The sequence below is a fragment of the Osmerus eperlanus genome, chromosome 20 (genome assembly GCF_963692335.1).
Source record: "Osmerus eperlanus chromosome 20, fOsmEpe2.1, whole genome shotgun sequence".
In the NCBI taxonomy this organism is placed as follows: domain Eukaryota; kingdom Metazoa; phylum Chordata; class Actinopteri; order Osmeriformes; family Osmeridae; genus Osmerus; species Osmerus eperlanus.
In genome coordinates this window covers 5,151,868-5,165,799 of record NC_085037.1, presented here as the reverse complement: position 1 = coordinate 5,165,799, position 13,932 = coordinate 5,151,868, and the positions used below count along the sequence as shown (strand labels likewise).

Here is a 13,932-nt window from a genome sequence, read left to right as displayed (position 1 = left end):
TGACGCGTAACTCACTCGCACTTTCTAAAAGGTGAAAGTTAATATATCCTTCTCCACTTATGTATAATTGCATCTTCAGCAAGCTAGAATCTCTAAAAACCACTTTCCCTTGCAGCAAGGGCACATTTTTGGTTAGAGTTATATCATTTCATTAAAGCTTGTAGTATAATGAAGTTATTTAGTTCATGGTCTCTTTGATGAAGAAGTGATGTGTGTTAAAGTAAAGCGTCTCCCATAGTAATTAAAGGGCAGCTTTCTTTGACTTGTGAAGTGGTTTATGAAGTACAGTAAAGTCCTTGGTTGGCCAAGGTTTGGTGGTACCATGTAATTAACATCCTTTTCAGTTTTATTCTTTAAAGTCAGGGAAACTCCTCGGCACAGAAAATGACATCAGAGTACAAACCAAAACGACAACGTTTAAAGACAATAGAAATCCATTGACCTTGAGGTGCTGAGGTGTTGAGATTGTCCCTTACTGCATGTGTGAACTGACCTTAGTGGTGATTGGTGAACCAAACCGACTGACATCCACATAGTTTGGCCCTTGAACCATTGCTCAAAAGTCTTGTGTGTGAATGTCCTAGTCTCTTTATGTGCTTTGATTGTTTTGAATGTAAACGTAGTAATCTTTGTTTTTTCTTGTTTGGTTATTTTGTCATATTGCGTGTAAACCAGTTCTCTAACAGTTGTTTACTAAGCTGTGTTCAGTGACTTAACCTTGTTAACCCTGTTTTCTCACAGCATGTTGTCGTTTTGAACGTGTTTGTCCCAACACACCGACCCTTCAAATTAAATATGTACCAACCAAAGTCAACACCTTTCTTTTTCTCCACAGGGTGACAGTGGCAGTAAGGGCTCATTAGGTGATAAAGGGCAAAAAGGAGAGAAGGTGAGGAGTTTAGACTTCTGCCCGAAGCCCATTTGAATGCTGTTCTTTCTGAAAAATAATCACTTTTCTGAAAAAAATCTAAGTCGGTTAAAATCTCTCACAGGGAACCAGTGGAGTAGCTGGATTTGCTGGAAAACAGGGCGAGAGAGGCACCAAAGTAAACACCGTTCTCTTTACATCATTATTTGATTACAGTGGAAAGTCCACCATCTAATTGTATTAACCACAATTCATGTGACAGGGTGAAGCTGGGGCTGCAGGTGACCCAGGTTTGCCTGGCCCATTGGGACCAAAGGTGAGTGAGCGGTCTTTCATTCAGAATGACTTCATCGTGATCTCCAGCTTAGTTGGAAGAATTGTGGGTATTTTTGCAGTTTAACAAAGCAGACAGCATGTTTTCGGATAGTCTGTTTTTGTATTAAAGACGTTCTTGTTGTGTTAGTGGGCGTACTTACTTCAGACAGACAAATACCTTTCTGCCTGTTTCTTCCGATTTCAGGTGAAATGTGACTGGCTTGGTTTACCTTCCCTGGAAAGTAGACCAAATAGTAGATTAAATAGTTGGAGAGAGGAAAGAAGGTGGAGCACTGATGGGGTTGGACAATGATCTGTGACCACACAGTCTCTGTCCGAGAGCCCGATCCAAAGAAAAAGGCAGAACTAGAGTAAATGATAGCCCCCCTATTCACTACTGAGTACTGGAAATATGAACGACTTTAACACATGTTTTCCCCATAACAAACTAAATAATTTCGGACTTACGATTTAGAAACACTCCAGGAAAAGCGTGGATGACAAACAGGTCATACCCTGAACGTCTTCCTAGCTCTGACTGGCATTATATGTCACTATTCAGCTGGGCATCTGCAGTAGCAGAGAGAGTGAGAATGAGGTCACAAGTCAAGGTCAGCTCCGAGGGTGTTCTAACCCAAGGTCTCCATGGTGACAGCTGTTGTTGCTGTTCTGGGCGTTTATGGGCCTACATGATCTATGTGCATCCAAAGTTAGTTGAACCCTGTCAGAGCAAATAACATTACAGCTGTTTAATCTGTTTCAAGGTGCAAATGGTTTAGTCAAACCTTAAGTTTATGTATGTTGGCATTTATGTTTGAACGTTTGATCCTATTGTTCTCTTTGTTCAGGGAGTTCAAGGAGATTCTGGACCTATTGGCACACCTGGACCCAAAGGTGTTTCTGTGAGTACAGCATACTACAATCTGCCAATAAAAATAAAATAAAAGAATTGTTGGTTTTTATCTTGACCCTCATGACTGTGCTATTTTATTCAACATTAGGGGACCAGTGGTGTGAAAGGAGAAAAAGGAACATCAGGAACAAGGGTAAGTTCTGTCCGAGCCTACATACCTAAGTTCCAGAAAATCTGCAGTAGGCCCGGGTTATTCATGGTTTTCATGTAGTCAAGCTGTGGGCTCTCCATCCCTGAGAGGGTTAATTCCATAAGCCACAGAGAAAGCACATTCATCCCAGAGGAAGGGGGAACTTAGAGGAGTAATGGTGCAAACAGATGTGCTTCCTTGATGCACTCGCCAAACTTCCTGTCTGGGACCTGAGGGGGCGTTCCACTCAAATATGGTTCTTTCAGGGCTACTGCAGCATGTGTCGAAGGCTTCCTGTGGATATCTAAGAACATACTAAAATATACACTCTCACTTCATCGTAAAAAAGTGTTCAGTGTTGTTCACAATTTATTAATCTGTGAAAGTATGAAATTGCAAATAAACCACATCTGTGACTGTGAGATCTAGCTTTGTTCATATGTGGAGTGGGTGCCTTTTGATCATGAATTTATTACAGGTTTGAGAATGTATTGTCTTCGGCTGTACAAACTCTTGTAACTTTACTGTTCACTTGTAGTGGAAGAACTTGAGAAACATCAACATGTAATCCATGCACACAGGAAGAATACACATACATTATAGTATGCCAGTCAGAAAAAAATGTGTTTAATTCCTGTGAAGAAAATCTGTCAGGATGTCTCTGCAGGTCCTTGTCTTAGTACACGACACAAATATGTTAAGCACATGGACAGTCATGTCCTGACTTTAAATCATGTAGCAGGTTCTGAAAGCATAACATTGGGCTCCATGGAACTGCTCTTGTTTTCGTGCATTCAGAGCAGCCGTGCAAAACCCACCAGTCCCCCAGTCAGTCAGCTTCCTGGGGGGTGAGGCCTGGAGAAACGCTCACCTCAGCTGAGGTGACAGGGGAAGTGGTTAGACAGAGGGGGGCATAGGGGTGAGGCTCGGGTCAAGGGGACTGTACTGTATGTTAGGAAACCTGACTGACACACACGTGTAATGTGAATCATCACCTACCAGCTGCTAAACTGCCAAATGATAAATACATGTTGCTACACAACATGGGTTTGTGTTCTTGTTCCTGTTTCCTGTGGAATGTGGATTTCTTTGAACTCATCCTTGTTTCCTAGGGAGATGCAGGTCTGGATGGATTGCCTGGAAAGCCTGGTGTTTCTGGTAAAGATGTGAGTTATCGAGTTGCCGTTCACCCGAGAAGAATGAGGCACTTATCTTATTGGCAGTTACCTGTCTATTTGACCTTCTTTTTGTTTAATAGGGTTTGAGAGGACTGATTGGTACACCTGGGCCCAGCGGCATCAAAGGGGATAAGGTATGGTCTCTCATCTGTACTTATTACACCTTTTCTGAACAAAAAATAACATATTTTAGAGCATTCTGTAGAAGTGAAGAGCTGCCAGCGTCTCCAGTCTACTGTTCTTAGTTTATAAGTCACTCTCTATTTTCCAGACATTCTTCTTTTGCTTTCCCTATTCTAATCAAAGGCAGCCTCCTTATTTGTCTGACACAGAAGATAGCTGAGCTCATCTGTCTGTCAGTAATTACTGACTGTGCAGTGTACATGTTTACAATCTCACTCACTCACACGCACACACACCACTCACACACAAATAAATCATATTGTGATTTACTGCACCTTTTGAAATGGGGTTTCTTACTGTTTAAATGTTCCCTCAGGGAGAGAGGGGCCTGGCCGGGTTACCTGGAGATGTGGTAAGTCCCCAAAAATATATTTAAATGTCAGGTACACTAGCATTTAAATAATCTTAAAATGTATCTACTCGGCTGACATGTCTTAACAACACTTTATCAACAGGTTCAAAGAGAAGGCTTGAAAGGAGAAGCTGTGAGTTAATACAATTATTATTATTATCTGTCCTTTTTTTCTGTGTCTATTAAACAAACAATTTACTTCTGGAATATACTGTCTACTGAACTGTGAGAACACTGAACTGTGAACGTTATTAGAGGACCTACGTACATACATTGTGCCAGATGTTCACAAATTTCCTGTCTTGACTGTTTTTCAGGGGCCCCCTGGCCCTGCTGGCCCCCAGGGACGAGACGGACCCCCAGGGCCTCCTGTAAGGACTCACGTTTTAGGACTCACCTACTCACCTAAAGGACTCAACTGTCCTTTATTGAAAATCTATAGTAGCAGGCGATTAATGTCTGTCAGTGAGATTGTACTTACTTTCAAAATGTGTTTTTCTCTTTAGGGTGAACCTGGACGATTAGGCTTACCTGGTGAGCCTGGAGAGTTTGGACAAAGGGTAAGTGTTTTGAACACAAGATTATTAATCTTATTCTTTTCACATAAGAAACTGCTAGTGGTACGTTTATACGTTGGAGGCATAGGAATAACCAATGCAATTCTTCCACCACAATCATCAGCAGAATCAGATACTGTAAATGTCACATGTTCAGCAACCCCTTTTTTCGGGTAGAAATTTGTAGTCATAGCTACTGAATGTTCTGTAGGTTTTCCAGCAGGGTAATCAGAAGCAGTAGGTTCCTCAGTAGGTACACAGAATGTGCCGTGCAGAAAGTCTCCAGAGTAGATAATGGACCTGCACTGGATGCAGAAAACAAACAGAGAGTTTGACCTATTTCCTCACCTTTTTATTTTCTCTGGCTTGATTCGCCAGCGCTTCTGCATTTTAAAGTGCCTCAGTGTATTGTTGCTGTGAAGCCCAGCGTGGCGGGGGTCTGGTCTGAGTCTGTGAGGAGGATGTGAGCTCACTGAAGGGTGCTAGCTGTGATAATAGGGATGTCTGCTCGACCAGCGGGGCGGACAGAACCAGCTGAGCCGGCCGCTTGGCTGACCAGGCACGGGACGAGACGCTCTGACGTTCACTGTGGCCCTCATCAACAGTCATCTGTGTCCCTCCCCGGAACTGAGAACTGTCCACCCACCCATGTCCTTGTGACGGCACAGGCCTTCCAGGTGAAACACATGCAGTGTCGCAGGACAGCCTGCAGAGGGCGGCATATTACAGTTGATATGGAAGTCTTTGAAAGCAAATCGGTGGTGGTGGTTCAACTAAAGTAAGATGGTAGCTAGATGGTTTGTTTACACATAACCATCTGGGAAGTTGACCTTGGAAACTGTTTGGAAAAGGGCAGGCACTTTCAAAACATACTTGGTAGGTGATTGGGTGAACAGTCATCGTCTATCACCGTCCATCATGGGCTAACTTCAACCCTGCTCGCAGCTACCAGTAGTTCCTCATATGATGCTGATTGATCAGAACTGCTGTGGTTCGGGATCAAATGAATAACTCGGAACTTGGCAAGATGGATTATTATATTAACTTTCTCGCAAGGTTACAACTACAGGGCAGGTGCCTATATTATTATCCTGTAGTCACTCGAATGTATGCCCCGCCTCATCATGTTGGTGTTTGGCCATTTAAGATGTATCTGTTTCTTTACAGGGAAAGAAAGGAGAGAGTGGATTACCAGGTGTTGATGGCCTACCTGGATCCCCTGTAAGGAGACTTTGATTTTTATATGGCTGCCATTCCTTCCATTCCCGTCTATGCATTTTCATCTGGGCATCTTGTCGGTTTTTAAGTACTCTCTGCAGACCACAGACATCCCTGACCTGTCTCTTAACAGTATCTCCAATAAACAGTAACTTAAGGAAATTGCACAAGGCAGGACCTACACTCATGCACATTGCCATCAATATCCCATATTGCTACTAGAACAATAATTACTGCCCTTACTTTCGCCTGTGGTTTAAAAAAAAAGTTGCAAAGATTGTACATCACTACACTGCCCTCTAGTGGTGGATGAAAGGACATACTATTACAAACGTCTGCTTGCTAGACTGATGACAACCATGTTTATTGATAGTATTTTATCACTTATCAACAGGGTGCTCAGGGTCCTCCAGGGCAACATGGAAACCCTGGACAAACAGGTCCACCTGTAAGTGGGTGAAAGACAACACAGGACAAGATTTACAGTAGTCCTGCATTCACTCAAATCACTTCTTCATTATACTAGGTTACTATACTCTATTTGGAAACGGTAAACCTTCTTTTCATTCTTCCTTATTAAGGGTCTACCTGGTGAAATTGGATTTTCTGGTAAACCAGGGGAGTCAGGAAAAGCCGTAAGTTCATGCTTCCTCATTGTCGGTTCCAGGATTACTCCCACCATGGTTTTGATGCTATAACGTTTTATTTCCTCTCACTGAAATCCTTCTTTGTTGTTTTTCTAAGGGTTTGCCTGGTAAAGATGGCCTGGATGGTTTTCCAGGAAATGATGGGGCCAAGGTCAGTTGCTCTCCCTATTCCTTACTGTTCACATTAGACCCCACTTTGGAGACCATTAAACATGTTTCTACACAATAATGTACATGCATGGATACATAAGTACATACATACACACAGAGATATGTAACTTTAACTTACCTTTCATAATGTTTTCCATCACTACAGTTTTTCTTTTTCTTGATTAACATATTTACCACACCCTTCTGTTGAAAACCAAATGATCATCTTCCCTTATATCTCCAACAAGGGATCTCAGGGAGAGTCTGGAACAGATGGCTTCCCTGGTAAATCTGGACCTAAGGTAAAGTGCCACTGCTCAATGAACCTGTCTAGCAGTGAGAGCACTCACTCCAGTCAGTGGATTACTGATTATCTCAATGTGTTTTCCGATGAGTCATTCCGATATCTGTGTTGCACTTCCAGGGTGATGATGGACCTCCTGGCCCCAGAGGGCCTCCAGGAGAGAGGGTATGTTCGTGTCTGCCCACTTATGTTACAGCAGTATTCCAAGCTAAGAATTTCAGGAAATTGGTCACCTGATGCCCCCTTTGTCTCGTGTCTGTGTGTGATGTTGCAGGGAGAGGGGGGTCTACCTGGACAGCAAGGTGTTGCTGGGCCAAGAGGAGAGAAAGGAAGCCAGGTGGGTTCGGTCTCCGACCACATTTGAAATTGTTGACATTTGACTCATTTAGCAACGTACGTTGACACCCATTTCAAAATCTCTTCACTGTGACGGTGTTGAAAAGCACCATATTCTCCTCAGCTAATTTAATTTTAAGGATGTCTCTGTTTTATCCTGATGTCCCTCGTTTTAGGGTGACAGGGGAAAAGATGGTTCTTTCGGGCCAAAAGGTGACAAAGGAGACAAGGTGAGAGACAGTTTGTGGCAGGGACAGCATGTGCTGCTCATTATGTATTTAAAAACATCGCTACATGCGACATCAGTTCACCCTAATGAAGGTGTAATGAGTTCATTAGTGTTAGTCAGTGATGGTGCACTAGCTCCCCTGTCTCTCTCCTCAGGGTGATACAGGATGTAATGAGTTCATTAGGGTTAGTCAGTGATGGTGCACTAGCTCCTCTGTCTCTCTCCTCAGGGTGATACAGGATGTAATGAGTTCATTAGGGTTAGTCAGTGATGGTGCACTAGCTCCCCTGTCTCTCTCCTCAGGGTGATACAGGATGTAATGAGTTCATTAGGGTTAGTCAGTGATGGTGCACTAGCTCCTCTGTCTCTCTCCTCAGGGTGATACAGGATCCAGAGGGGCTCCTGGGATACCAGGAAACGTGAGTCGTGTTGGAGGATGTTGATATAATAATCCTACTTAATTAACAGACAGTAACACCAACATGCAGCGTTGCTCATCACGAAATTGCATTTTCAAAATGGCGTATGCTGTATGACATATAAAACAGTTGTGTGTTTCATTTTCTCGTAGGTTGCCAATGTAATTCCTGAGCCTGGTGAACCAGTAAGTGCAATACAACATTACAATGTAATACATAATAAATTAAAACAATATCTTGTTTCTATGAGGAGGAATTGTTCAATGTGGCAATCCAAAACTATGATAGCTGTATGCATTTGCGCAACTGTAATGTGCAACTGTACTGAGGGAACAATTAAAAATGAACATTACAGCAGAAAGTTAATGTTTGCAATAGTGCATACATATGTCAGTTTTAGCTGGATGTGATTGTTTATTTGTAGATGGATTCAGCATATTGTATTCTCTTCACAGGGTAAACCTGGAGAGCAAGGTGTAAAGGGAGAACAAGGAAAACCAGGAGACTTGGTGAGTTGTCACTAATGTAACAATGTCTAAATCTTTCCACTAGATGTCAGAAGAGTCTAGAACCTGTAAATGAAACTCATATGGAAGGTGGTTCAACATGCTACACTGACATAAGCCTTGCCACCTATCCTACATTTCTTTAGCTATTGTTCACTCCAAAGTTAAATTCAACTGCGATTGATTCAAGGAAATAATTCCAGGCTAAACAGGTGGCCCTCTCCAAAAATCAAATATCTTGTCATTGCTAACATTAGTCATCTATTTGTTCATCTAAGTATTTACTGTACACAGAGTCGACAATGTACAGGCACTAGCTAACTTATTTTTGTTCTTTAAAGGGTCCACGAGGGTTGCCTGGTGAACAAGGCTTTAAGGGACTGCCTGGGTCTCAGGTAAACATCTTATTCCTGATACTGTGCACCTGCATTAGTTGTAGCACTACCGTATACAAATCATTATCAACCAAATATTATAATTGATCAAATGCCATGACATAAATGATAATTGTACTAGCTTGTTCAAAAAGTATTGTTATTACAATGATCTTTCTTGACTTCACCCCAGGGTCCGAAAGGTGACATCGGCCCCAAAGGCGAGACAGGGCGAGTGGGAGATCCGGTGAGTCTGGGTTCTGTCTTACCATTGTGATTGTTTGTGTTATGATATTCTGACTTTGTCGACTGTTGTTATTGACTTTCATTGTGCTCTCAGGGTCCGCCTGGTTTGACTGGTTCTCAAGGCTCTCGCGGACTACCAGGCAACGTGGTAGGTTGATTTCCTCGGAACTGACGTTTTTGGCAGATAGAAAATGCATTTGATTACAAATGCATGCGATCCATACTGCCTTTCTTGACTTTCACCTTTGTGTTTCTAGGGAATCCCTGGAACCCTCGGGCCTCCTGGCCTAGCAGGACAAAGAGGAGACAGGGTGGGTCACCTCGTCCTGTCTGAATTCAAATGTCCCATTTGATCAAAGTTAGAACCATTATAGTTGGAACAGATACTGTATAGGGTAGAATAAGTGCGACCTTTGATTTTTACAATTGATTTGATGCATAGCCAGTGCCACATGCTATGTTTCTATGTGTAGATGTAAGGACTTCATGCCAAAATTGGATTTCACAGCAAGCATATTCTAAACTCACCCACATCTTCTCTGGGTGTGCTGGTGCATTGTCATGTTATCCAGGCTCACACCTCAGTCAGTGCATCTTTATTCCAAGAGTGGAGACTGGAACTCTCAATATAGAACAGGGCCATCTCTTTTCTGAGTCACTGGCTCTTTGCATGGTGATGTGTTGCAGGGAGAGCTGGGAAAGGAAGGACGCGCAGGCCCCCCGGGGGCCCCTGGAGAGCCTGGTGTAGTCGGACCTCCTGGGCCACCGGGGAAGGGAAAAGACGGACTGAATGTAAGTCATGAAATTAAAATTTTTGTATCTCACTTGCAATGTGCTAAGGTAGACTGGCACATCTCACCTTGGCCTTTCAATGACGTGAAATAGTTTGAATTCTCTCTTCTGAATCAAGCAACTGAGTCACTTACAACCTCAATCTCGAAAGTACAGTACCTTACTGGTATGGAAAGTCCGTAATAGTACAGGCTGAGAGTGCTGGATCAGCTTAGGGAGTTTAATACTGGCTGCTGGGCATGCTGTATTAGCACAGGTTCACATGGCAGGTATGCCAGTGACTGGAGTAAGCATATTTCAGCCAAACCGATTTAATTTTTTCAACCACAAACATATGGTGACAGTGCTGAAAAAGCAAAAACACAAATAGTACACCGTTTAAATGGATCACATTAAACTGTTGTGGGCCTCAGCAACAAGTTATACATGAACAAGGAAGTTACACTTACAATTCAGGCTGGTTTATGTGAAAATTGGAGGCCATGTTATTGCTGTCAATCTTTAAATCTGTTTAGATCTTGCCCGTACGTAGGATAATTGTTTGGCAATTTGTAACTTTTCAGGGGGAACCTGGACCACTGGGAATCCAAGGACCTCCTGGACTTAAGGTGTGTGGGAATAGAGGATGACAAGGGGGTAGAGAGACTGGCCTGCTTAGATTGTTCCTAGTGGTGGCCTATTGGCATGCATGCCAACTCCCATCCACTTTTTTTTTTTGCACGGATATAAGAAAACAAATCAATTTTTCAAAAGGGAACAAAAGCAATTTGTGTGACCAGCCCACTGTGACCATGCCAGAACTTTCAAGTGAGGAAGAGAGGGGTTTTGTGTTAAAGGGGGCAGACAGGGAAAAATCACACTGCACTAGTGTTGTCAGACCATCTACCATGATCACATGTCACAATTACCATACACAAGTCGGTTTGAGAATTATTTTGAGAGAGATGAAAGCAAAATTGTTATTTGTGAAACTGGCCTCCCCAGAAGCCCGACATCTAAGCCATGTCCTTCTGAGACGCAGGAATTATTTTATGTCAACCATAATGGACAGTGGTTTTGGGCTAGTAACTTTGCAACCATTCTGTCTTTTTTTCATTTATTTTGTCCAAATGAGAGGATGTCCTGTGTGATGGGATGCTATGACCTCAGGAGTATGTGTTATTGTAGTCAGTTAATTCAATGATATAGGAATGATGCTAATAACATCAGATAATGCGAGAAACTAACATCAATTTGATCACTTTCTAGGGTCAACCTGGATCACAAGGACTGCAGGGGTTGCCAGGAGACAGGGGTGCCCAAGGAGAAGGCAAAGTTGGCCCCCCGGTAAGAAGACACACTTACTCATAATAATACATTCAATGTAAAGTAAATACTCAAAGAGGCTTCTCACAGGGTACATAAAAAAATACAATGTAATATGCTTGAACAGAGTACACATAGTCAAACTGTTTGACATGTTTTGATATATATCTAACCTTTCTAGGGAGCCCCAGGGCCCAGAGGAGAACTTGGATCTCAGGTAAGTATCATTGTGATGTTTAGAACTTGGCACCACTAGGACTTGTCAGATGTACGACTACATTGTATTTTTGTTTTTATGATTCAGGGCATGAGAGGACCCACCGGGGTTGCTGGTCCTCAGGGTCCTGCAGGTCACAACGTACGTACACTGCATCAGCACACAGCTGAACGTCTCACCCTCTGTTGGCTTCGTCTCTCACCGCTCTCCTCTTCCACCTTGCGGACACTGAAAAACACTTGTACCATTAGGCCAACGAGTCCTCATTGGCAGTTTAAGATGTCCTTTGTTGATCACCTGGAGATAGTACCGACTTGGGTTGTGGGGTTGAAGGATGACAGCTGTGATTCACGTCTCTCCATTGTCTGGATTGCAGGGCTTGCCAGGAAGACCAGGGGACAAAGGACCTCAAGGAGAGCCGGTGAGTACACCCTGCTATTTGATGGGCAAGAAATAACTTTAGCAGCATGCCACAGTTCATTGTTAGGTCAAATCAGCCCCATTGAAGCATTGGTAGCCAGTGATCTGGTTCATCTGAACATGGTAACCGGTTTAACGTATGGTTATGTGTTTTCAGGGGAAGGCAGCAGACTTGTCCGATTTGAATCTGAAGGTGAGTGGACCTTGGCTTCTGTTATGTCCTCCATCTTGTTCAACAGTGCGTTCTTCACTCGAACAGACTCCTCCCCCACTGCCAAGTGACTGTGTTTCTTTCAGGATGTGTGCTCAGACTGTCCCCCAGGCCCCGCAGGCCCCCCTGGGCTCCCAGGAGCCCCCGGAGACAAAGGACACACAGGACCCCCGGGGAAAAACGGACAAGATGGCTACCAAGTAAGTAAGAACGTAACGAGCGACCGCGCTCATCTCCCAAAGCATGACTGACTCACCCTGTCTTACAAAAGTAGAATATTCACATCTCAGAAGAAGCATCGGCTTGGCTTGGACATCAATCATACTTGGGGTGAGCGACAGAGAGAGGCATCTGTGTCTGCATCATTAGGCAGGACTCCACTGGGGCCAGTAGTGAATGATTAGGACGTGACTCCTCTTGATGGTCTGGCTCAGGGGTCTGGACACACCCTTTCAGCCGGACAGAGATTGATGAGCTGCTTTGTCATTATAGGGCCAGCCGGGCCCTAGCGGCCCCCCGGGCCCCTCAGGAGCTGATGGAACCAAGGCCAGTACCACACCCTCTCCACCATGCCCCTGACATCAAAACTAACGAGTTCAATATCAACAAGAGACCCAAAGACATAGCATGCTACAGCCTACGTCTTAGCATGCTACAGTATGTGCCTTGCACACTCAGGCCACAGACAGGTAATGTGAATGGTTTTCTCCTACAGGGTGTGAAAGGAGATCGAGGCCCTGGAGGAGCACCAGGAGACAAAGGTGAAAAGGTAGGACAGCTTCTTAATACTTAAGACTTCACTTTCTTGTTGTTGTCATTTGTTTCATGTTTATTTTTCAGGTCATGTCATGCCATGTTTGGGTATGTCACTACATCTATGTGTGTGTGTGTGTGTGTGTGTGTGTGTAGGGACACACAGGACCCCCTGGGCACCCAGGACCTGCTGGCATTGCGGGCCAACCTGTGAGTGCTATCACCTTTCACAAATAATGTTTCTTTTTTTTTTTTACTTTCAATTATCTTGTTGTACGCCTAGTTAATACGTTCACTTGTTTCATCTGACTTCCTCTTGTCCCGCCATCCAGGGTGCAGACGGCCAGCCTGGACCCATTGGCTCCCCAGGATCCCCCGGAGAAAAGGTCTGGTTAGCGTCACGATGCCACATGCTTGGGCTACCTATTACACACTTGTCTTCATTGTCGGAGCTTCCTCCCCTCTGGGGTGTGTGTCAACTGGGCCAAAGCTCCTGGCAGCAGCGGGTATTAATCACCAGGGTTCTGAGACTGCGGCCTGTCTGTGTTTGTGTTTGGCTTTACTAGGGCAAGGAGGGCCTCAAAGGCATCCAGGGACCTCCAGGTCTGCCAGGGTTGATGGTAAGACAACAATATTAATCAACGAATGAGGATCGGTTTACGGGTCATGCATGGCGGTGTCGTATTAAGGCTCAATGCTTCGTTCTCCTGTTCTGCAGGGAATGGCTGGGAAAATGGGCAAAGATGGCCGACCAGGGGAACAGGGAGAGCATGTAAGTAGATACTGAAGCTCAATTCATTGATATGTTGGTTTTTACGACGGTTGGGATGTACTGTTCGAGAAGTGCGTTGTTTCTTCGTGGAGCTTCAATGATGTGTCTCTCTGCAGGGTAAGCAGGGTGAACCCGGACCCCCAGGCAACAGTGGACTCAGAGGACTGCCTGTAAGTCCAGACCGTCCATCAGAATACTGATTCCATGTGGTTACTCATATTATAAAGATGTCAGTATGATTCACGTTCCTCATCTGTCCTCGCAGGGCTTCAAGGGCCACAGAGGAGAACCTGGGCAGCCAGGGTCAAAGGTCAGTGTGTCGACACCCATGTAGCAATATCCGTCTGTCACCGAAAATAAGATGAGTCAGGATCAAGACTAGCAATGTCATGTGCCCTTTTTGTTCCAAGCCAGCCCGCTCTCGTGAAATCCTACTGCACCTGCTGCTTTGTCATCGCTCATCTCACTCCCCTCAGGAAACGTTTCTGTCAATGCAAAAGTGTGACCAATACCATGGCTCATTACAGACACCACTGA

General features: G+C 44.2%; 1 protein-coding gene across 1 annotated transcript in view; it reads left to right on the top strand.

Moving 5' to 3' along the window:
- col22a1 (collagen, type XXII, alpha 1) overlaps positions 1–13,932 on the top strand; it is a 31,637-nt gene that overhangs the window by 12,615 nt on the left and 5,090 nt on the right. Inside the window, exons 13-54 of the mRNA XM_062487239.1 lie at positions 836–889; positions 993–1,046; positions 1,131–1,184; positions 2,032–2,085; positions 2,185–2,229; positions 3,339–3,392; positions 3,485–3,538; positions 3,904–3,939; positions 4,043–4,072; positions 4,257–4,310; positions 4,446–4,499; positions 5,664–5,717; positions 6,109–6,162; positions 6,296–6,349; positions 6,459–6,512; positions 6,760–6,813; positions 6,936–6,980; positions 7,090–7,152; positions 7,328–7,381; positions 7,758–7,799; positions 7,952–7,984; positions 8,255–8,308; positions 8,647–8,700; positions 8,873–8,926; positions 9,020–9,073; positions 9,183–9,236; positions 9,613–9,717; positions 10,281–10,325; positions 10,966–11,043; positions 11,204–11,239; positions 11,327–11,380; positions 11,616–11,660; positions 11,817–11,852; positions 11,957–12,070; positions 12,363–12,416; positions 12,586–12,639; positions 12,780–12,833; positions 12,956–13,009; positions 13,190–13,243; positions 13,342–13,395; positions 13,512–13,565; positions 13,661–13,705. Coding sequence (XP_062343223.1) covers positions 836–889; positions 993–1,046; positions 1,131–1,184; positions 2,032–2,085; positions 2,185–2,229; positions 3,339–3,392; positions 3,485–3,538; positions 3,904–3,939; positions 4,043–4,072; positions 4,257–4,310; positions 4,446–4,499; positions 5,664–5,717; positions 6,109–6,162; positions 6,296–6,349; positions 6,459–6,512; positions 6,760–6,813; positions 6,936–6,980; positions 7,090–7,152; positions 7,328–7,381; positions 7,758–7,799; positions 7,952–7,984; positions 8,255–8,308; positions 8,647–8,700; positions 8,873–8,926; positions 9,020–9,073; positions 9,183–9,236; positions 9,613–9,717; positions 10,281–10,325; positions 10,966–11,043; positions 11,204–11,239; positions 11,327–11,380; positions 11,616–11,660; positions 11,817–11,852; positions 11,957–12,070; positions 12,363–12,416; positions 12,586–12,639; positions 12,780–12,833; positions 12,956–13,009; positions 13,190–13,243; positions 13,342–13,395; positions 13,512–13,565; positions 13,661–13,705 — 2,256 coding nt within the window. The remainder of the gene's footprint in view (positions 1–835; positions 890–992; positions 1,047–1,130; positions 1,185–2,031; positions 2,086–2,184; positions 2,230–3,338; positions 3,393–3,484; positions 3,539–3,903; positions 3,940–4,042; positions 4,073–4,256; positions 4,311–4,445; positions 4,500–5,663; positions 5,718–6,108; positions 6,163–6,295; positions 6,350–6,458; positions 6,513–6,759; positions 6,814–6,935; positions 6,981–7,089; positions 7,153–7,327; positions 7,382–7,757; positions 7,800–7,951; positions 7,985–8,254; positions 8,309–8,646; positions 8,701–8,872; positions 8,927–9,019; positions 9,074–9,182; positions 9,237–9,612; positions 9,718–10,280; positions 10,326–10,965; positions 11,044–11,203; positions 11,240–11,326; positions 11,381–11,615; positions 11,661–11,816; positions 11,853–11,956; positions 12,071–12,362; positions 12,417–12,585; positions 12,640–12,779; positions 12,834–12,955; positions 13,010–13,189; positions 13,244–13,341; positions 13,396–13,511; positions 13,566–13,660; positions 13,706–13,932) is intronic.